General features: G+C 43.0%; 1 protein-coding gene across 2 annotated transcripts in view; it reads right to left on the bottom strand.

Annotated features, from left to right (window-relative positions):
• Positions 1-3,085: 3,085 nt before the first annotated feature.
• Positions 3,086-24,912, bottom strand: part of LOC121859092 — a 119,874-nt gene continuing 98,047 nt past the window's right edge. Inside the window, exons 5-10 of one of the 2 annotated variants that reach the window (XM_042355762.1) lie at positions 22,795-22,974; positions 19,464-19,565; positions 15,551-15,616; positions 13,530-13,793; positions 8,433-8,703; positions 3,086-7,746 (exon numbers count right to left, since the gene is read on the bottom strand). In XM_042355762.1, coding sequence (XP_042211696.1) covers positions 7,547-7,746; positions 8,433-8,703; positions 13,530-13,793; positions 15,551-15,616; positions 19,464-19,565; positions 22,795-22,974 — 1,083 coding nt within the window. In that variant the 3' untranslated portion in view covers positions 3,086-7,546. The remainder of the gene's footprint in view (positions 7,747-8,432; positions 8,704-13,529; positions 13,794-15,550; positions 15,617-19,463; positions 19,566-22,794; positions 22,975-24,912) is intronic. The other variant, XM_042355763.1, reaches the window with a different exon arrangement.

Genomic DNA, 24,912 nt, shown 5'->3' with positions numbered 1-24,912 from the left:
CTTAATTAGCTCCCGGCTATTAAAACCAGACATAACGATACTATGGCAGCATTTGGGTATTCTTACGCAGCAAAAACTAAAATAATAAAACGTATCAGTCCCAAATCCCAATACATAATACATAAACTGATAAACAAAGAGGTTATTTGGGTATAGACTTTTTACAGGCCCGTTGTGAGTCGATGACCTGTAAAATAAAACGTCGGCGTCCATTATTTTCCTGGACAACACTGTATGGTGTTATGTAATCTGTTATTAACGCTTTTCTGCTTTCACTTTCTTCCCTTGATTTGATAAATGGGGTCAAAGGTCAATTATCCTAGATTAACACACGTGGTCCAGGTAAGGGAGTGGGCGACCGTGGCGGCATCAGGTCAGGTGGTGATATACATAATTAATCATGTAGATGTTTATATTCTAATATTAAAAAATATATTAAGGCTTAAGATGAACCAAGTTAAACTGTGGCTGTTGTAAGGGATTCATTCGTCCTGACTTGGAATATTGCTCTCATATCTGGGGTGGCAATACAAAGGTACTGTAGTGGATTTCTCCCCTACAAACGCTGTTTGTCGCTGAGTAGCCGACCCCACCAATTCCCCAGTGTATGCCTCGTGGTCTGGGTCAACCAGCGCCGCCATACATCACTAAGCCACGCCTACCCCCGCTATTTAAATAATAATAATAATAATAATTAACGGTTTATTGAAAAAATTCTGCAGCCCGAAGGCTGAAAATATACATTGGACATAAATGACTTATTACATACATTGGTGGTTTAACAAAAGCCTTCATTAGAGAAAGGAACATACAGTGAACAACTGAACATACAGATTAATGTAGGTGTTGAACAGCAAACTCGTAGTGTAGTAACTCCCTCCCAGATGGTGTTAGGAGGAACTCACGTGGTGTAGTAGTTCCCTCAGATGGTGTTATGAGGGACCTGGCGTGGTGTAGTAATTCCCTCGCTGATGGTGTTATGAGGGGCCTCACGTGGTGTAGTAATTCCCTCACAGATGGTGTTATGAGGGACCTCACGTGGTGTAGTAATTACCTCACAGATGGTGTTATGAGGGACCTCACGTGGTGTAGTAATTACCTCACAGATGGTGTTATGAGGGGCCTCACGTGGTGTAGTAACTCCCTCACAGATGGTGTTATGAGGGGCATCACGTGGTGTAGTAATTCCCTCACAGATGGTGTTATGAGGGGCCTGACGTGGTGTAGTAATTCCCTCACAGAAGGTGTAATGAGGGACCTCACGTGGTGAGGTAATTCCCTCACAGATGGTGTGATGAGGGACTTGACGTGGTGTAGTAATTCCCTCACATATGGTGTTATGAGGGACATGTGGTGTAGTAATTTCCTCACAGATGGTGTTATATGAGTGAGGTTTGGTCCCAGGCCTTCCTATCATAGACGGATTAACACATCGGTGGTTGTTGTTGGGTCTCGCGGGGGGCCGTTATCACTGGGTACCTGGGACCTCACTGTGTGAAGGTTAACTTGGGTGCGACTGTTACTGTTGAGTTGTTCTCACTGACTTAAGCACTGTTCACCACTGTTCACGTCGGTTTAACACTGGTTCCGTTCCTTTCCTAAATGAAATTGTAACTTCTGGCGAGAACTTGTTGATATTCCGGTGGGGAGGAGGGTTCAGGGGAGGGGGTTGGTATGGGCCAACTAAACAGTTGACAGTTGACCAGCCAGCAACACCTGATCCTCCGCCGCTGCCTGGCGGCCCTCGCTCCTCCTCCGCCTGCCTGGTGGTCCTCGCTCCCGCCGGCGAGCATGGTGACCCACAAGCTGTCCTTCTCTGAGCGTCCTCACCAACCAGCTCTCTCTACATCACGCTTGTAACCATGCTGCCTTCCCAGCACCAAGCTGCATTGTACATCCAATACAACATGTATATAGAGAGCACATTGTAAGTTTCCTTTCTCCATTCCATCCTGAGTGTGAACCAAATATCCCATACCCCACAGTACTCAAACTAGATTCTAAAGTAGGAACATTATAGAATCTAGTCTCATTAAGCATACTGAATCAGTCAACATGAATTTGAGTAATGGTATGTACAAACTGGATAATTTCGTAATTAAGAAGATTTGTAACCAGGTGAGAAGGATGGGTCAGCTTACCCTCTGACCTGACTACCGACTGTGGTGCTTTTTAAAGATTAGTAGAGTCATTACCTAATAGGGGGGTGCTGGTGGTAGAGTGGTACCGCTCTTGCCTTCGCAAGCGAGATGTCACGGGTTCGATTCCCGGGCCGGTGGAAGTTGTTTGGACATACTTCCTAGCCCCCATTAGTCCCTGTTCACCTAGCAGTAAAGTAGGTACCTGGTTTAAATCGAAAGTTGCGAATTCGTATTCAGGGACAAGTTGTTGGAGCTTCCAATAACTTGATGACATTAACCATTGACTCTTCAGGCTTCTACGCCCTAAACTCATGAGACATAAAGGCAAGCATGAACTTAGCATGCTTCCCTGTTGGGCGCTGTAAACGCTTCTGTGCTTCACCTTACACAAGGATGTAGGGGAGTGCCCAATAAATAATAATAAAAAAAAAAATTACCTAATACCCGACCATTGTGGACTTGATCTCACCCTTCTCTGTATATATATACAGTACTTTGTTTTGTACTTCTCCTTAGTCTGTACTCACCCCTGAAGATGTGAATTACATGAAAGCGCTTGGGAACTTCGTGTTTTCTTCTTTCCTTGTGGTTATCAGCATATACCTGGATCACGCGCACCCACAGTGATTTACTTGCATATACAGTATATATATATATATATATATATATATATATATATATATATATATATATATATATATATATATATATATATATATATATATATATATATATATATATATATACACAGTATATATATATGATGGCATTGCACGTAGGTAAGGTTAAGTTAGGTTTTTTCCGTGCCTTTTTTTGTGACTTTTTTCCTGGATTCATTTAATCATCAGGTGAAATAAAATCAGGGATGAGGAGGCTAGCTTTCAGGTAACCCGAAACTGAATAAATGGAACTGTCAAGGAATAATAATAATAATAATACCATTGTACACAACATCAATTTTATTAGATCTTACATGTATATTGCGATATGACATCTGTAAGAGAGTTATCCAGCCGTACACGCACACCAAAGCCATTACCACATTATAAACAACACAGAAATTGTGACTTAATATACAGCTTTCAGTCGCCTGTGTCTCAAGTGAAAGAAAACATCAACTTGTGTGTACCTTGTTAGACCATGATTACACTTCACGCTGTTGATATAAAAATAATGTTATAATGTGTGTGTGTGTGTGTGTGTGTGTGTGTGTGTGTGTGTGGTTTTCCTGTAACCGAGACGCTCCGTGAATCACCGCCTCACTTGTAACATTCACTCCAATTTTATTCATTCGCAAAATAGTTAATTTAAAAAAAAATATTATCACGAACAGAACAGCGAACCATGTATTTTTCAAGCAACATGAATCAACAACCTTACCTAATCTAGGATCTTGAGGTTAGGTTACGTAAGATTCCAGTCATCTGTTTAAACAAAAAATATAGGGGTTCAGCGGTCTTAATCGTGGTGTTTTTTCTACCATTGGCCTGCTTGCCTATTTATTCAACATTGTATCAAAACATTAGTGAATCTCAGTAACAAATAATGCAACTTTAGCAGCCTTTATACCATAAGATATACTCTTGATATGAAAAATTGGATGTAGCACATACTACACTAATCTCAAATAAAAAAACGTACATATATTGTATGAAAACTTGATTTCATCCTGTTTATTTATCTTATCAAAATCCTTTAGGTGTAATTCATAATGTCTAGGAATAAACATGGCAGTGGAGTTCTCAAATGTGCTTGAAAGGTGAATTTCGTATAGTACCTCTGTCATAAAACGATTTTTGCCATAAGGAATAAGGAGTATAAACCAACATTTTTTTTTTAGTTTGATTGATTGGTAAAGATACCGACACTGCTAACCCTAAAATATATACTGTATACTGTACTACATGATACTCCTCACTCATGCTAACCACTCTCACTTATCCACACAATCCTACACACTCCTTAAAGGGCCAATGCAGGACTTTAGAGTTCTCACGATGCTGATCTTGGAGCGCTCGTGTGTGTATACAGGAGACGTTTATCGTGTGACTATGAGGCCCAAAGAAGTGTCATAATAACCAGTATAGTCACCCCCAAACTTAAAAGGTTCAGGTTGGCGTAACACTGAATTTTTAACCCATAGAAACACTCTTAATATCTCCTAGTCATTATCCACTAAAAAACCATTATCATGTGAACTTAAACTCTTGAACGAGCCCCTTAATATCTTGGGGTGGATTGGAGATGTCTATGAAAGAGAGAATTGACTACAGTATTTATAACTGGAAACTGCGATTAACACCAATCCTCTCTCTCTCTCTTTGAACCTCTGAGTTAGGTCACTATGATTATTACTCGTGTTGGGGTTTACAGATAACCTCCACAAAATCATCACACACTGTATAAAATACCTATAAATCAAGGTCAAATGGTCACTTTGGTAATGGTTCTGGAAATTACCTGCTTAACTAGTACAATATATTATGCCCCAACTGGTATAGAAATGGTAGAAAATATCAGGGGAGAGAGGGGGAGACACCTGTCCTGTTCCGCTCTTCCTTGTCATTTCCTCTCCGTTTCTTGAGGTTTCTATACTCCTTGATCCACCCCGCACAAGAGTGGGGAAGGAGTAAAGATAAAAGAAAATGGAAAATCTACCCAACTCCAAGACAATCGTCACAGAACACAGGCCACTAACAGACTCCTGCTTGATGCCTCAGCACACACAAGTTACATACAATAGTGGGATCCAGTTAATTCATCTCATAATTCAATATCTATATATACAAATTATTTACAATATGGATTTTGTGAAAATTTTATGTCTGTGAAAAGACATTGTTTGCCACGGGGGAAAATCCAAAATTCAGATTGCAATACATATGTTATATGTATATGGAATTTCATCCATTTGTATGCTATCGTACCTTTACAGCTTGACACTCTAATAATTATAACAGTAGCCCTTGTAAATGGATTTATTAGTTCACATCATAGAAAATGAAAATAATTAAGCAAAAAGCATGAACTTCAGTCTGCGATTAAATGATCCCCCTAAGTTACACCGAAGAAGAGTTACATAACGATTTAGGCGACGGTATACAACCAAAGACTATATAGTCTTTAGTATACAACGAAGGTGAGTCGAGCTTCATCATCTTCCGTTATTCTTTAGTCTTCCAAACACTATAAACTTTGACGTGGTGGAGATGGACTCACGACCCCGACATCGTTGGTCTCGCCCCTGCTAGTACTACACCAGTAGGCTAAGCATACTACTACATTATTGCCAGATTTCCTTAGGACGTACTCGAGGAGGAAAAAGTACTTTCTTTTTTAAACCCTGTACTCATGAAGATAATTCAGGTAACCTGCAGCTGACTCGTTCAGCTCTCACGATTTGTCAGCAGGAAATAAGAGACAAACACATTATTATAAGTTCCTATTTGGCCCATAAGAGGATCCTCTTTGATCCATCATGAAATCATATTTGAATTATTATTTACTTCAGTCTAAATCTCGACTGGCAAGTTCAGATGAATGAGGGAGTTGTCGACTAACGAGAGACAACAACACATGACCTGCCTCGAGCACGTCCCGGTCTCCCTCATCTGGCAGGGTGAAGACAGAAGCAACATATACACAATATGCAGAGCGTTTATCATCGTCATCATCATCGAAGTTGGCACGGGTAAGCGGAGACTCCCACAATGGTTTACAATCTCCAAAAATCGTGCTAAAAGGGACTACACTGAATACATTAATAAGATCTTTATTATTGTCTATCATTATACCTAATGATTCCTAACAAAACATTCTGAGGACGCCATACACCTCGTCTTTTAAAACCATGGTTGCTGCTGATATTTTATTGCAACGTTACTGTGTGCAGCAAGACTGAATATCAGTATATGGGCAGACATGAGTTTCTGCCGTGGTATAAACCAAGTCCCGACCAGTAGCCCTGATATAGCCAAGAGCTGATGGTTCACTGAAATTAGTTCCCGGCAATTAGTTATCATGTTGAAAAGGTCAAGGTTCCCGGTACATAGTTATCATGTTGGAAAGGTCAAGAACCACTAAATGTAAGACTGTCTATTTTATCAGCCTTATCAGTAATGGAATCTTATAGTGTTGATCGTTAGCGTGCAAGAGACTAGTTCATCCAAAAAATAATAGAACACTATGAGACAGCTACAGTATATCCTTCTTTATCATAATAGTTTATTGGATAATGATGAGAAATGGCATAACATTGTGAGTACAAAAAGATAACCTCCAGACATAACTGAACTGTGAGGGAATATCTCCAATAAGACTTGAGGATGAAATAAAGACTGATCAGTACATGAGTGGTTTTGGTCCACGCAAAAAATATTCTGAGTGAGAAACTGATTTAAAAAAAATAATGTTTGACTGGGTGGAGGTGGTGGTTTTGAGACTTACAAGAAGAAAAAAACGTGAACACAGTACAGTACAGTAATTAGGGAGGACGTTTGGACAGATAGCCGAGTGATGATTGGGGTTGTATTCACGATGATGTTTTGTGATTTTGTATACGAAATTTTAAGCTTCAATGTTGACAAATAATAACCATGTTAATGAAGAAACAAGAAAACTTTTGTGTTAAGTGTCGGGCAAAGGGCAGCCCAAAGTGTACCAGTGTGTTAAGTGTAGGGCACGGGCAGCCCAAAGTGTACCAGTGAATAACTTGAGCTATGCAACAAACCTTTTAACAAGTGATTTAGTTTTGTGTTATATTTCTAGAGCGTCTCTCATACACCCTGATCAACACAAGACAACTTTCTCAGTACACAGGGAACTTGACACTCAATGACCTACAGCCTGTATACACTTTATACAATATCTATATTGATATGGATGGTTACTCTCACTATGAACACTTGAACCTACATAAAAAACTATCTTGGTAACTACATTAACACGTTTCTTGTTTTGTCTCATCTTTGAATTACCCAAAAAATGTTTTGCCTGTCAGTAAATATTATACCACTACTCTCTTCCTCTCACCTCGACATCCAACATGTTTTCAGTCTTCTAAAATCACGAGGCAAACTATACTAATATTGAGCCAATACAGTATAGCATAATAATTCACTAAAGTACTGTAGTCTCAAATGCAAGTTATTGTGGACGACCTTTGATAACCAGTCCAAGTGTGTCAAGTCTAATGATAATATTAATGTTACAGTAATATTAAAAACAAATATATAAATCTTCTTTTTGCAAAATATGAATAAAAATATCCTTCACTTCCATGAGCCAGATGTTCTCTTATCAGTAAACATCAGGCTGGGCAGCATCCAGGCATTTACACCAATCTCTTCCTTTGTCGGTCCCAGACCATCTCAGGATCAGTATGACTCAGCTCCTCTCATTTCACTTTAGGACCAGTTGAAGTAGTTCCTAGGGCAGGCTCGGGCAGATCCACACCAAGTGGTCTCATCTAGGACAGGGCACACCTTCCCTCCTCGGCGGGCGTGCTTCAGGATGGTCCTAGTCCTTGTCTGTTCACCAATACCACAAGTTTTGCTGCAGGGAGACCATTCTGACCACTCTGACACACGGCAGTCACGGGGTGGACCTGCAGGGAAAATGACCAAGGTTGTGTTAATTAAGCTGTCAGACGTTGAACCAATACCAAGTGTACTCTTATACTCCATTTTAAAACATCGACCATAATTTCCTCATAAGGTATTAAATGTACTTCTTGTCAATATAGTGTAAAGATTAATCAATATTTAGGTCCTGAAAAAAAATCATTGGAAGTACTGCATGAAAATCACTGTATTATTTCGTCAGCAATTATGAAAAGCTAAACATATCCTTCTAATAACCTTCTCTTCAACAACCCTAACCTGACAAAATATCACCTTCTTGTCAACTTCATTCCTCAAACACTGAACAAGTCCAATATACGGTGCATAAATCTATCATAACCTTTGCACACTGTAGTAGGTAACGAGATATCTAGCCATTTTATCTACCAGCTTTTACACTAGTCTCCTGCTACACCCAGTCTCGGTGAGGTAACTGAGCTTGGAATAACACAAATAATTAATGAGCTCATAATTGGTGAATGTGGTTGCTGAACATACTAAAGATGGTGTTTAGGCAAAATGTGTTGGAGAGAATTAGAATAAAGAAGAAAAAGAAAAACAAGGTAAAAAAATCAGTTTTCCACACCGGCACATTTATCGCTATACTCGTAGGTAGATTTTGTCAAAGGGTGTCAGAAGAATGTTAACAGCTAATTGTAGATCTACTCACGGATCTTCTTGAGGCCATTCCTACGTTTCCTCCTCTCCTCCCTCCTCTGTTTCCTCCTCTGCTTCCTCCGCTTTTTACGCTGCTCCTTCTGGTAGTTCTTGACGATATCATCAATGACGGCCATGGCGTTGCCTGAGGGGATACGGTTCTGGGTGATGCTCCCTAGATCCTTTTTGCTGCCCATCTGTATGGCTTGATCTTCCTCCTCGAGTATTGTCTCTTCCTCCTCCGTCTCCTCCTCTGCCTCTACAGAGTTGCTCATGACTGATATCTGATGCAGTAAAACACATAAGTTAGGCCAGGCTATGTTAGGTTCTATTAAAATAGGTTAGGTTAGGTTAGGTTAGGTTAGGTTAGGTTAGGTTAGGTTAGGTCAGGTTAGGTTAGGTTGTACGCTAACATCTAGGAAAATGGGACAAAACTGTAAATAAACAACTCTGCATGAATATGTAATTACCGTTGCTGTCATGTGTTACTGAAACCTTTGCAACTTAACTTACTCAACACAACTTCAAGCTGAACTAATGTATTTTAAGTTGTCAAGTTTAAAACACTTATTTCTGCTGGTTACAGAGCACTACCACACAGTACTGCAGACCATGGATACACTACATGACCTCAATGATACCGTGATCACGTGAGGTATTAATTGATCAGTTCACATGTCCATTTAGTTTATACAGTATTCAGGAAGTCAGGATTTCTGTCACCTTAAGACTTGATGTGAATAAAATGGTTTAAATTCTTAGCATCAACAGGAGGCAGGAGAAAATTTCCACAGGGTAGGAATTACCTCCCAACCTATTTCACCTGATGATTAAACACCCTAGTCCAAACCTAACCTAACCTAACCTAACCTAACCTAACCTCCCCCTCACAGCATTCGAGAGTTTAATCAATAGGTGAAATTAGCTGAAGGGATCATCTTCAGGTGATTAATATTTTTCTTCCTACATCATGTCTCAAACTCACTTATTTATTACAGTTTAATTTCTTTAGTGTAAGTCAAAATAGTTAGATATATACAAATCCGCTGAATCATCCGCCAACATTTCCAAGTAACAAAAAAAAAAAAGTACACTGTATTTACCTAATAATAAAACATGTTGGCTCGCCTGTATCATTAGTGGTCATATAATAAAAATGTTACATCCAAGAAAATATTAGTAATGCTATATGAAAGGACTAAAAGCTTTAATTTTGTGTGTGTGTGTGTGTGTGTGTGTGTGTGTGTGTGTGTGTGTCGCACACAGGGTGGTGAAATGCGTCTAATGTGGCAGCATTATGTTAGTGTTTAGGCGCAAGTATTGCTTGCTCCCCCTCACTTTCAGTTGCCGCCGCTGGCTAGCCCTCATGGCGAACAGGGAAGCAACTTGCATAAGTCTTCCCCTGCCAGGACACAGTCTCCTCACCATCAAGACACCTGCTGTGCCTCCTTGTGGCAACACACGGTAACTGGGTGCCTCGTGGGCCCAGGCTATACCAGCAGGGGATCTTGGAGTAGCAGTGGGCCCCAGAGGGACGGCGCATAGGCCCACTGGCATGTGGACACGTTCCGGCGCCTACCAGCCATTGACCCGCTGCCTTGCGGATTAACCTTGGGAGGTATAAGGCTACGGGAGTAAACCCCGAACGAAAAATCTGAAGTGGAGCCCTGCATCAGGCAGACATGCTTACAGAGCTCCAACAAGACCCCAACGGCAGTATAGACGGAAGAGGTGACCACCATGGAAACCCAACGACTACACCGGCGCACGAAGGCAATGCCTGATGGACAGGCCACTAAGGCGAAACCCAATAAACTGGGCTATCGGCAGTCCATTGCAACTCTCCCGCATCCCAGTCGTTGCAACACTTGCACCACTGGATCAGGAAAAGGGAGAGTCAAGAAGTGTGGATGCAGCCTGTGCTCCTGCCTCACCACATAAAACAATTCTCGCACAGCCATCATCCAAATCATCATACTTCTCATCGTCATCAAAACCCCTATATCCCCAAAAGTCCTATGGTGATGAACGAGTGGCGACGGGGACAGGCAGAGATGACTGCCGGAAATCTCTAGTCACAACTTTGCACATGGGCGGCACAGATAATATGGTCGTTTATGCACTCGGATCTAGGCAGCAGTGCAATCCGGTCCTGTCTGTGCCACTGAGCAGCCCTTTCGAGGAGCCTCTCTGCTCACCCCACATGGGGAGGGGGGCTAGAAAAGGTGCCCTAAACATAGCCTGCCTAAAAACCCAACCTGACTGGGCAACCACACCCAGTAAGGTCATCCTTATGCCGTCGAAAACACAACCCAAATCACAGCTCCAACCAAAAACAAACCACACAACCTCTTATGGTTGCTACATGGAATGTCAGGACCCTACTGGATACTGGCACAAATGAGCGTTCTGAAAGAAGAACTGCCCTTGTGGCAAAAGAGCTGGCTAGGTATAACATCGACATAGCAGCCATTAGTGAGTCTCGGCTCCCAGATGAGGGCCAACTCACAGAACGGGGGTCTGGCTATACCTTCTTCTGGAAGGGTAAGCCTGCTGTGGAGAGAAACCGCATTTATGGAGTTGGCTTTGCCATCCGCCAACGCATCCTACAGAGGCAAACTGAAATGCCTATTGGGATCAACGAGTGCCTCATGATACTTCGAGTCCCACTGAATCACTCACGTCATGCCTTTTTCATCAGTGCATACGCCCCAACACTGAATGCAGAGGATGACATCAAGGTGGCCTTTTACACCTACCTCGACAGAGTGCTAACCTCTATCCACAGAGAAGACAAGGTTGTGCTCCTTGGCGATTTCAATGCAAAAAATTGCAGATCAGCACAAGATGGTATTTTCATAATTAAAGATGATGAAGGCCTCCTTCAGTGCTGGAAAGAGCACTACCATTCATTGCTCAATCGAAACACAAATGTGGATGTCCTGACTACCAAGCAGGTCCCTCAGCATCCAGAGCTGACCCACCTCAGCTACCCTTCATCCCCGGATGAGGTAGCTACTGCCATCAAACAGATGAACAAAGCCTCAGGGCCTGATGGAATCCCAGCAGAGGTGTATAAAGCAGGAGGACCTCTGCTTACCAGCCGTCTCCACTCTCTCCTGGAGAATATATGGGAAAAGGAGGAAATCCCCCAAGCTCTTAAAGATGCTACCATTGTCAATATTATAAGAATAAGGGAGATCAGTCAGACTGTGGCAACTACCGTGGGATCTCGCTGCTCTCCGTAGCTGGCGAGATTATCGTCCGAGTCGTCCTAAACAGACTTCTTCCTGAGGCGTAAAACTTCTCCCAGAATCTCAATGTGGATTTAGACTATCACATGGCACCACTGACATGATCTTTGCTGCCCGCCAGATACAGGAAAAATGCAGATAACAGCGTCATGACCTGTACATGGCTTTCATTGACCTAACCAAGGCCTTCGACTCGATCAACAGGGAAGCCCTTTGGTGGACCCTCAGCTGTTTTGGCTGCTCACCAAAATTCATTGCCCATGTGAGGCAACTCCACAATGGTATGAACGGAAGTGTCCTGCACAACGGCCCCCATTCTGAGTTCTTCCCCACCCAAACAGGGGTTAAACAAGGGTGTGTACTGGCACCAAATCTCTTTTCCATTTTCTTGGCTGCCTTCCTTACTCGTGCCAGTGCCAATTTAGCCGGCGGGGTGGGCATCGAGTACTGGGTGAAGGGTCTTTTTAACATAAGACAACTCCAGGCAAGAACTAAGGTGTCGGTAGCTTCCATTACTGAACTTCAGTATGCAGACGACCTCACTCTTGTTGCTCACGGTGAACACGACCTACAGGAGATCCTGAACACCTATGCAGATGCGTATGCACACTTTGGCCTTGAGGTGAATGTATGTAAGACTCAGATTCTCTTTCAACCTGCTCCTGGTTCAGACACGCCTCCACCATCCATCTAGCTTAATGGTACTACCCTCTCTAATGTTACCCACTTTCGGTATCTTGGCTGCCACCTGTCCACCACAGCAGACATTGATGAAGAGATTCAGCATCGGATCAGATGTGCATCTCAAGCTTTTGACAGACTCTGTACCCGTGTCTTCAGCTGTAGGGAGCTGAAATTATCTACAAAGCTGCACGTATATTGAGCAGTGGTCCTCCCCACCCTGCTATATGGCAGTGAGACATGGGTCACATACAGGAGGCACCTCAAGGCACTTGAATTTCACCAACGTAGTCTACATCCCATCCTTCGAGTTTGCTGGGAAGACAAGAGAACAAATGCCAGTATTCTTGCTGTCAAAAACTGTAGGAGCATCGAGGCTTCTATTATCCACGAACAACTACGCTGGACTGGCCATGTAACCAGCATGGACGACAGTAGACTGCCAAAGCAGCTACTTTACAGTCACCAAACGAATAGTAAACGTAACGCCGGCGGGCTATTGAAAAGGTATAACGATAGTCTTAAGACAAACCTGAAAAAAAGCCAAATCGACCCCCGCACCTGGGAGTTGATTATTCCACATCATAACGCTTGGAGGAGCACCACACGAAAGGTGTCAATACCTTCGAGTTAGCCCAACTGCAAACCGAGGCAGACAAGTGCCAGCGCCGGAAAGACACTGTCACCGCCCCTCCCGCACTAGATGCAGCCCTCCACATGTGCAACGAATGTGGAGGCCTCTTTAGTCACCTCAAAACTCACCAACCCAGGTGACATCCGTAATAACTCATATCATTGTATCATAGCTGGATGATCGTCATACTCGATTCCGAGTGACAGCAAAGCAGTAGAAGTAGTAGTGGTGTGTGTGTGTGTGTGTGTGAGAGTGTGTGTGTGTGTGTGTGTGAGAGTGTGTGTGTGTGTGCAGGAGAATATAAGGAGAAGAGAACACTAACTGAAAGAGGAGGAGACATAAAACAAAAAGGTAAGCCGGAACACAGGATAATAAACATTAAAAAAAAAGTAGGAAGTTCACGGAGTTAAAGTTCAACAATGAAAGGTCTCTCGGTGTGGGAGAATAGGAAAGGGCAGTGCACTCCCTTTATTATCTCCTGCCGAGGGAGTAGGGGTGACATCATCATCTACTCCAGTAATGAGAGACACTTTCAGCTCACCCTTCTAGATGACGGTACAGCAGTCTTGGGTGGAGGGATGGCATTCTCCAGAGAGTTGTGTACCCCAGGCTCCGTCACCGCCTCAGGCCAGACGGGTGTGGGGTAAGGATCTCCCTGGGGCCTGTGGTGCCTATGGTGAGCGTGGAAGGGAGAGGCGCTGGTGGTCGTAGGCATTGGGGTGGTGGAGATGGAGGTGGTAGTTGTTGGGCTGGTCGTGACTCGTGGCGTGAAGGTGCGGACAGAAGTGACATATGACACACGATTCTGTAGTGAGGAGATCGTAGTTGGTAGTGATGGGTAATACTACACTTTAAAAGAATACCAAGTGTAGAACAGAGGTTGAAAAAGAAGCACAAACTACTATTACTACTCATTCTCTTGTTGCAGCTGTGGGATACGGAAAAGCATAAATCACCCTCATAGAAAAGTGTTATGCAGAATAAAAAATGTGCTTAGAATATTACCTACGTTTTTATTCTTTAGAAAGTTTTTGTTTCTTTGTAAAATTATCATATTAAAGTTATCATTTACGAAACGATATTATGACATTCATTATGATCAGAAAGTGAAGTATTTATTGATATACTAATAATTGCATTTTTGTTACTTTGAATGCGTAACAATGTGACAAAGCAAGACATTATCTGATGAATTTGAAAAAAAATGACAAATGTATATAAATGGTACAGTTGTTGGTTTGAATAAAATAGTGAATTTCAAGTCAATGAAACAATTTAGAAAGTGTTCAAACCCCAAATTAAACAAAACTACGATGGCCAACTTAATCAAATGTAATAAACTCAGACTTCTATGTCTACATGGAACAAATCTAATATCACACAGTTCTAAAAATGCTTAAATTTTCAATCTACACACCTGAGTTAGAGTACAGTACAATAAATACAACAACAATACAATATTATGACGATTAAGAGAGAACCACATTACACAATTATACACGTGAAGGGAGAAGAAGAATATCCATCATTATTATACACACTGACGCTACAGGCTATATAATCTTATGCGCCAGAGAGCCTTGACCTACTAATTCCCCCACCCACTCCTGACGTCCTCAGTAACCAACACAGTTTGAGGAAGTTGAAAGGTTGTTGGTTGTTGCGTAACGCTGCCATAATATTTTTGCCTTTCAATGTTTAATACTAACCAACAATCAACCAACTTCTACGAACTCTGGGGGCTCCTGTGGATGACAAAAATGGACAAAATTTAATCAATAGGTCAACTAAGGTTAGCAACATCCCACCCAAGTTTTCAGGTTCTTTCATGGTAAAACAGTCATAGGATAATGCAAATAGAAGCAAGACACACAGAATTACAACAAAGTCTCAGTAAACCATAAACAGAGCCATTGTATAAAGCGGGTAAAGCATCAGGCACAATATAATCATACTGAGTAAAACTGATACAGAAGGCAAACTATGATATTTTCGTTGTCTTGTGGAGAATGAGTGAGTGAAGCGGTTTTATGGATCTCTCAAACATGTGAAGCCATTAACGAGCTTCCAGTTTTAAATAAACAAGTCTACTGTATAAACGATATACGTAATCTCTACTGTGAGAGGTAGAAAGGTATTGAAACCATTTATCTGTACTTGTATCACCGAGGGCTTAAGTGTACTGTACTAGGTGTACTGTACTAGGCTTTGTGCTGTACAACTAATAATGTGTATTTTCGAAGTGTTTGTGGTTACCATATCTGACTTCCTGGTTCATAACGGACATTCCTGCTCGAACCATTCCTGCGTTCTGGATTAAGACTTTCGTCATCATACAGCTGTCAGTTATCTGGTTCATTGACTAACTCAAAATATCAAAGACCTTCATTTTTTTAATTTTATGCAATGTTTTATAATCTAAGTTAATTTTATTTCTGTTCAACTTCGAACAATCGTGTGTGTGTGTGTGTGTGTGTGTGTGTGTGTGTGTGTGTGTGTGTGTGTGTGTGTATGCGTGTGTGTGTGTGATGACGTTATATAACATCACACAACTGTGACTACCTTAATCCTGTTGTCATCTTGGCGGTCACCGTTGCGTGCACCCCGTGACTCGCTGCCCGTGGACGCCTGCAAAACGCAAGGAAATATTGAATAGTTTAAAAGCCACAAAGAAGTTTAAACTTTCTTGGGGGTAACGGCACTGTAGGAGCGTCTTCAGATACAAAGGGAAAATTCAGAAGACTCTTACATTTGTTACAAACATTAGTTAATAACTTAATACGTTCAGATTTTCTTTAGAGTTTAGATTTCACAACCGAACAATATATGGCGGTGTTGTCTAACATCTGGCCAGAGATCAAGATTAAACAAGGTATTTGAATCTTTTAGAATAAACGCGTTATTCTTTCAAGTTAAATTTAGTTTTAGTGACGCCCACAGTTTATGACCCGTCACGAGTCTCCGTATTCTTGCCCTACTGAAGAAAATGAATTTTTAATCTTTTTGGTTATTTGCTCTTGTTCACTAAAAACCAATTATAATTATTGGTTTCCTCCTTTGTCAACCACGTTCATGGTTTCCTCGCTCTGTAACGTGCAGCAAGTGTTCGCAACTTACTAATTTTTTTCATTACACTGCAAATATTTTTGTTTACCTCATTCACATTCTCATCTAGGTTTTATTAAGTAAAATCTGACGAAGGCTTCAAGCTTGTATATCCAGTTCCTTAACTGTGTACATAACACTAATCGGCGCTGAAGTGACGAAGCTCTGTAGTAGTCATGTTAGTCTGCCCAGTTCACGTTAAAAATATACACGTTTTTGGAGACATGACAACCTGGTCCAGTAAGGTGTTCCATTCATCAGTAATATTTTTAGTAGTACGGACGCTTCATCATCGTATAGGTCATCAATTATCTTAGATGACTGAATCCTGAGTTTTCTCCGCTGTTCTTCAGAACTCAAGTTATTCAGCTTTGGTACCAATACCATCACCCATGTTTTAATATTTCCAAATGGATGTTTTGGTCTTGGAGGAATGCCACACTCCATCCGTGCACTATTGAATGTAGCCAAGTCACTCCAACCACTTGTACTGTACAGCCGTTTAACATTATTCCATCTAAGAGAGAGGTTGTCAGGACTTTGTTCCATCTTTAACATTTTAATTCATATGATCTTCAAACGATAATTTAGTATCAGTCACCGTATCAAGGACCTTCTCTACTGCTGCCTTGTCATATCTTTAGCTTTACACCTTTCTGGATGAAAGCGGCGACAACACGTGACTGACCTTCTCTGGAGACTGTATGGACCATACTGATGCTGTATGGGGTTTCCATCACCTTCTTGGAACAGGTATGTATCATTCACAAAGAGTTACATTTCCCAAGACTCACCACCAGGTAAGTTATCACTGTATATGGCGTTTAGGGTAGGACCTAATGCTCTCCTTAGGGAAATTGTCATAGTACGTTGGTCACACCAGAGTCCAGGACAAAAGTTCTTTATCTGCCGTCACTCAAGAGGGATGAAATCCATTGGTGTGTTATTATAGCAGAAATAACACTGGTCAGCTTACTAGGAGGATATTGAACCTTCGCGAAAGACTTTGTGAAGTCCAGTAATGTCACTATTATTGTTTCTGTCATGTATAAAACATTTGTCATATGGAAAGTAATTTCAACACTTAGTGTCCACAGACCAGCTACTGAAAACGTAACAATGTTGTCAAGGACTAATTTACTTTTTCTTCAGGTGATCCAAGACGGTCACACCTCTGTAGTTATAACAACACTCACACCTTTGTAGTTATAACAACACTCACACCTCTGTAGTTATAACAACACTCACACCTTTGTAGTTATAACAACACTCACACCTTTGTAGTTATAACAACACTCACACCTCTGTAGTTATAACAACACTCACACCTCTGTAGTTATAACAACACTCACACCTCTGTAGTTATAACAACACTCACACCTCTGTAGTTATAACAACACTCACACCTCTGTAGTTATAACAACACTCACACCTCTGTAGTTATAACAACACTCACACCTTTGTAGTTATAACAACACTCACACCTCTGTAGTTATAACAACACTCACACCCCTGTAGTTATAACAACACTCACACCTCTGTAGTTATAACAACACTCACACCCCTGTAGTTACACACCCCTGTAAAGCAACAACACTCACACTCTGTAAGTAACAACATTCTCACACCTCTGTAGTTATAACAACACTACACCCCTGTAGTTGGTAACAACATTCTCACACCTCTGTAGTTATAACAACACTCACACCCCTGTAGTTATAACAACATTCTCACAGACTCCTGTAGTTATAACAACACTCACACCCCTGTAGTTATAACAACACTCACACCTCTGTAGTTATAACAACACTCACACCCCTGTAGTTATAACAACACTCACACCCCTGTAGTTATAACAACACTCACACCTCTGTAGCTATAACAACACTCACACCTCTGTAGTTATAACAACACTCACACCTCTGTAGTTATAACAACACTCACACCTCTGTAGTTATAACAACACTCACACCTCTGTAGTTATAACAACACTCACACCCCTGTAGTTATAACAACACTCACACCTCTCTGTGATTATAACACTCACACCCCTGTAGTTATAACAACCACTTCCTGCTAGTTATAACAACACTCCACACCCTGTAGTTGTAACAACCTCACACCTCTGTAGTTATAACAACACTCACACACCCTGTAGTTATAACAACACTCCCACACCTCTGTAGTTATAACAACACACTCACACTCTGTAGTTATAACAACACTCACACCTCTGTAGTTATAACAACACTCACACACCTCTGTAGTTATAACAACACTCACACCTCTGTAGTTATAACAACTTACTCACACCTCTGTAGTTATAACAACACTCACACCCTGTAGTTATAACAACACTCACACCTCTTCTTCAGATTATAACAACACTCACACCTCTGTAGATTATATATACTCACACCCTGTAGTTATAACAACACTCACACCTCTGTAGTTATAACAACACTCACACCCCTGTAGTTATAACAACACTCACACCTCTGTAGTTATAACAACACTCACACCTCTGTAGTTATAACAACAACTCACACCTCTGTAGTTATAACAACACTCACACCTCTGTAGTTATAACAACACTCACACCTCTGTAGTTATAACAACACTCACACCCCTGTAGTTATAACAACACTCACACCTCTGTAGTTATAACAACACTCACACCTCTGTAGTTATAACAACACTCACACCCCTGTAGTTATAAGCAGTTATTTAGTGTATTACAGTTTTCACTTAATTTCGTCTCTTGTATCGTCCATAGTTAATTCATCCTGGAGTTGTGCTGAACAAATCTTATGTTTGGACGTTGTTTCTTTCCTCATGGTAAAGGTAAAAACTATTTTAAATATTCACCTCGTAATGTTCAAATGAAAGTTATAAAAAAAAAATCAAGTACCAAGGATGCACCAGCAAGTCTTCACAAGTAACTGTGGGAGACCGAGAAATAAGTTATAAGGTATAATGACAGGCAAAACAAATGCAGACGTGACAGTCTTAAAGAATGATAATAATGGCCATGGAACCAATATTGGAACCATAATATATTAAATTTTTATGGATGCAATAGATAAACAAATTTCGAGAACTCAACAGACAAAACAAGTAATAGTCATAATTCATTATATAACAACAAAGAAAAATACAAGCACTTTAATCTCCTGCAAAGATGGATGCAACTCGATAATCTTCCGAGTGATGATAAAAATGGTTTACAAACCCCAGAAAGAAAGAGATTATGCAAAAGCTGTACAGTACCAGAGCGAGCTGACCAATAACATTCTCCCGGTCAGTACGTCAATTGTCAGGACAGCCATTCATAGAGCTGAATACGCAGGCATACATAAGGACGCCTTACCTCGTCTCCGAAGTGCTTGTAGGCGATGTCCTCCAGCTTGACCACGTCGTAGGCTGTGTGAGTCGCGGCGTCCATGTGTTCACTCAGTGTGTACTCCTTCGTCTGTGGACGAGAAGGGAAGTTAGTGAGAGGACTCGAGGGTGGTGAGGGAGTGTGGGAGGGCCCTGAGTGTGGTGAGGGAGTGTGGGAGGGCCCTGAGTGTGGTGAGGGAGTGTGGGAGGGCCCTGAGTGTGGTGAGGGAGTGTGGGAGGGCTCTTAAGTGTGGTGAGGGAGTGTGGGAGGGCCCTGAGTGTGGTGAGGGAGTGTGGGAGGGCCCTGAGTGTGGTGAGGGCCCTGAGTGTGTGGGGAGTGTGGGAGGGCTCTTAAGTGTGGTGAGGGGAGTGTGGTGAGGGTGTGGGAGGGCCCTGAGTGTGTTGAAGGAGTGTGGGAGGGGCTCTGTGTGAGGGAGTGTGGGAAGTGTGGTGAGGGGGGTGTGGGAGGCCCTGAGTGTGGTGAGGGTGTGGGAGGGCTCTAAGTGTGGTGAGGTGTGGGAGGGCCCTGAGTGTGGTGAGTGGGAGGGCCCTGAGTGTGTTGAAGGAGGGCTCTAAGTGTGGTGAGGGAGTGTGGGAGGGCCGTGAGTGTGGTGAGGGGGTGTGGGGGGAGGAAGAAACGTCAATTTGTAGATAAAATGGGAAACCGAATCAGTGTTTTGTCGGGTCGTTGTTGGCAGTGTTACTGCACTCAGGACTAGGAACTGTCAAATGGAAACAGGAGTTGAGGAATCCTTGCGTTCTGTCCTCATGTATTGTATCATGGAGCTCTTGGACGACATCACTGTTTGAAATGTAAGAGAATGTACATCTTTTTCCGGGGTGTGGAGGGAGGCTGACTTAGTAGTGGAGTTATTCCTGTGTAACTTTGTAACGTTTGGAAAATACTGAAATTTTTATAGAGAATGAGTTACTTTGGCGTTATAATTATGAACGAGAGAGTAATGGTTAAATTATTAAAAAGCAGAGATGGTAGGAGGGTCAGGGGAAGGCAGAGATGGTAGGAGGGTCAGAGGAAGGCAGAGATGGTAGGAGGGTCAGAGGAAGGCAGAGATGGTAGGAGGGTCAGAGGAAGGCAGAGCCCGTGATGGATGAATGAAAATAAAAGCTGTGGTCCCTGAAGAGATATAAAACCTGATAGGATTGGTAAAGACGATCCGCAAATGTTTGGAGAGGAAGGCCATGGTCAACAACCCTCAGGCATCTTGATTGACTGTACTGTGTCTATGTCTGCTGATATCATTACTAAAATCTAATCTACTACCAACGAATGAGGTTCGAGTCCCCTAATCTTTACATTAATAATATCATCAACTAAGGTACATAATTAAACCAAACCAACAACATACTAATGACTCTTACCTTCTTCAACGGAAATAAGAAATTAATTAATGAAACTGGTGAGCAAATACTGGCCCTATTGCTACTTCAATGGTCCATGTTGACTTGCTTCAGAACTCAACTTTAACACGCCCATCAGTCCACTACCACCAGCGTCAGTCCTTCAGAGGGGTAAACGAGCTTTCCATTTTTAAATCAATGAAAACTAATCACTCGTTTAACTCCCTTCATTTTATACAGCTGATGTCAACGAGCGAATTGAGAATGACGTGTCCCTTATCCTTAATGGTAAAACCTGCGTCCATGGCAACTCCTTTGTCATAGAGGTTAACGATGCAACCCTGACATAGTGATAATGTGACAGACAGCTATACACTGAGCGCTGTTGACAAATGTAAGACGATATAAATGAAAAAAAGATGAAAACAAATTGACGGGTATGGTTCAGTAATTAACAGTGAGAGGTCGTGGGAAGGTGAGAGGGAGTGTGGGAGAGTGTTGTGAGAGGGAGAGAGGAGGAGTGTGGGAGAGTGTTGTGAGAGGGAGAGAGGAGGAGTGTAGGAGAGTGTTGTGAGAGGGGGGGTGTTGTGAGAGGGAGAGTGTTGTGAGAGGGAGAGTGTTGTGGGAGGAAGGTGTCGCGTTGAGAGGGGTGGCATTATGGGAATGATAATATACAAGGGGTGGCACTGAGGAGGTGGTCAGAGGGGGAGGTCACATAGGGAGGTCACTCAAGTACGCCACAAACCTTCTCTGACACCTTGACAATAACACCACGAAGTCACCACGTGGTCTATCTCTCAGCTGGTGATGTGCTACTCGAGAGGGATGTACGAGTGCCTTGACCCAACCTGGCACTCGACATAGTGACACACATCCCTGGCACCGACTAGCACTCACCACTCACTCTTACCCCTTTTCCCGTTGTTGAACATACAGTAATACTTGAGCCTTCTGTTGGCAGAATATACCACACAGAAAACTCAGATCAAATAACAATGACCCCAAATGGATGAATAATTATTTAAAGAATATTATTGGCCAAAGGAAGGCTATAGGTAGGAGAATAAGTCGTGGTGAAGTTTACCTCCAAGATTATTATACAATATTGGCCAGTAGAGTTAAAACCGAGATAAGAAAAGCAAAGAGGAATAATGAACTGAAGGTAGCAAGGGAGGCGAAGTCAAACCCCAAGGGATTCTTTTAAATGTATCAAACTAAAACACGAGAAAAGATTGGACCAATACAGTCAGCTACCGGCGAACTAACTGATAACGACGGAGAAATGAACAATAATCTGAACAGGTATTTTTCAACAGTTTTCACCACCGAAAATTTAAACATGATACCCTAGGCACCGAGTTTATACAGAGATAGTGAAGAAAATAAATTAAGCGAGATAGTAGTGACTAGTAACGATGTAAGTAAACAAACAGATAAACTAAGCTTAATAAGTCGACAGGTCCCGACGAGATATTTGCCAGAGTATTAAAGGAATGTAAGGAAGAGCTTAGTATGCCCTTGGCAAACTTGTTTAACATATCATTAAAAACAGATGTAGTGCCAGAATCCTGGAGGATAGCGAATGCGATACCGTTTTTCAAGAAGGGAGATAGATCACTATAATTAATTTGAGCACACTGGGATGCTTCAAATATAGGTTGGACAGATAAAGTGTTTGAGCGATATGGATTGGGTGTAAACGAGACTGCCAATCAACCCGCTGCAGTTCCGTCCATTCATACTGTATGTTGTTATGACGCTAATACTCAAGCCTTGTGTTAACTCTATTACTTGAAGCTTCTGTTAACCCTAATACTTAAGGCCTCTGTGAGAAAGGCCCTACTACTCGACCCGAACAACTGACCATTCAAGTGACCTAATCCTAATATCTTATTGGGTAGTAGGGGTGGATGACCTAACCTTATCTCATTAGGTAGTATGGGTGGGTGACCTGACCTTACCTTACTGATGGTGAAGGTAGCGATCCTGGGCAGATGGTGTAAGGTGGGGTAGTAGAAGGAATGGGCCGGATGGTCGGGATACTTGGACGTGATGCGGAAGATCCTCTCGGCCGGGCTCGTTGGCCAGTTGGGCGAGGTGAAGGTCAGCCCGTTGTCCGTGCCAGCGTCCAGCGGGTCAACCTGTCGAGAGGTCAAAGGTCAGAGAGGTCGTCGCTACTGATGTGTTAAGACAAGACGTATTCATTATGACTTTCACCCCGAGGAGAGGTCAATCTTACACACACACACACACATCTACGCCTCATTAACAGAATATCGTAAAATACAACATATAGTTTTTTCTCTCTCTTTTCAACAGAACTAACGCACGGAGAGACCAGACTCACCTAGTTGTCAAGTATACCCACAGAGGCGTCCCCTTATCAGAGACTGGTGGTATCTGAAGCTGGATGTTTGAGCTGATTAAGGTTCTATAATTTAGATGATGCAGGAAATACTCGAACAATCTGAGGAAGGGAGCTGTACTGAGTGTTAGTCTAGGGTATAAGTGAGTTTTGCCAAGCAGAGGTTCAGTTAGATGGAATATCCATCCACCAGGACGGGTCCGATGACTTCCGAAATGCTACATGCAACTCGTAATGTTCCAGAAGGGTTGGTATGCGTGGCTCTGTGCATACTGATCCTACTATATTTGGTAAGCGACCATCATAATTAATTACGCCGAAATAAGTATATATTGTATTATTTATTACTTATGTTAAACCGTATACTGTACCAAAGTAAATGCATGTCCCAATATCTATCATCCTTGGTCTCCAGATACTTCTTGAGATAGTGTACGTGGTGGTGGTGGTGGCAGTGTAGCTCGCCACTATACTGACTGTGAAGTATCCACAGAATAGGGAAAGTGATGAGTTATTCTCGTGAATGTAAAAAAATATTATATTTCCCAATAAGGTCATTATTGTTGATTATTACACCTTCGTTCTAGAAAGTTCCCAACACCACACTCAGCCTACACTGCCCCAGCACCACACTCAGCCCACAGTGCCCCAACACCACACTCAGCTCAGTGCTCCAATGCCACACTCAGCCCACAGTGCCCCAACACCACACCCAGCCCACAGTGCCCCAACACCACACCCAGCCCCACAATGCCCAAACCACACCCAGCCCACAGTGCCCCAACACCACACCCAGCTCAGTGTTCCAATGCCACCCAGCCCACAGTGCCCCAACACCACACCCAGCTCAGTGTTCCCAATGCCACACTCAGCCATTGTGTGCCACCTCAGCCCACAATGCCCAAACACCACCCAGCCCACAGTGCCCCAACACCACCCACTCAAATGTTCCAATGCCCTCAGCCCTAGTGCCCCAACACACAGCCCACAGTGCCCCCAACACCACCTCAGCTCCAGTGTTCCAATACACCCTCAGCCCACAGTGCCCCAACACCACACCCAGCCCACAGTGCCCCAACACCACACCCAGCCCACAGTGCCCCGACACCACACCCAGCCCACAGTGCCCCAACACCACACCCAGCCCACAGTGCCCCAACACTACACCCAGCTCAATGCTCCCAATGCCACACCAGCCACAGTGCCCCCAACACCACACCCAGCTCCAGGTGTTCCCAATGCCTCAGCCCACAGTGCCCCAACACCACACCCAGCCCCACGGTGCCCCAACCCCTCAGCTCAGTGCTCCCAATACTTGCTCAGCCCACAGTGCCCCAACACCACACCCAACCCACAGTGCCCCAACACCACACACCAGCCACAGTGCCCCAACACCACACTCAGCTCAGTGCTCCAATGCCACACCAGCCCACAGTGCCCCAACACCACACACCAGCTCAGTGTTCCAATGCCCTCAGCCTGTGCCCCAACACCACACCCAGCCCACAGTGCTAACACCACACTCAGCTCAGTGCTCCAATACCACACTCAGCCCACAGTGCCCCAACACCACCCAGCCCACAGTGCTAACCCACCCACACCCAGCCACGGTGCCCCCAACACCACACCCAGCCCACAAGTGCCCCCAACACCACACTCAGCTCAGTGTTCACAATGCCACACTCAGCCCCACAGTGCCCCAACCCCACACACC

Source organism: Homarus americanus, unplaced genomic scaffold (genome assembly GCF_018991925.1).
Source record: "Homarus americanus isolate GMGI-L3 unplaced genomic scaffold, GMGI_Hamer_2.0 scaffold50924, whole genome shotgun sequence".
NCBI lineage: Eukaryota > Metazoa > Arthropoda > Malacostraca > Decapoda > Nephropidae > Homarus > Homarus americanus.
The sequence above is the reverse complement of the archived record's forward strand: the minus strand, read 5'-3'. Positions and strand labels throughout refer to the sequence as shown.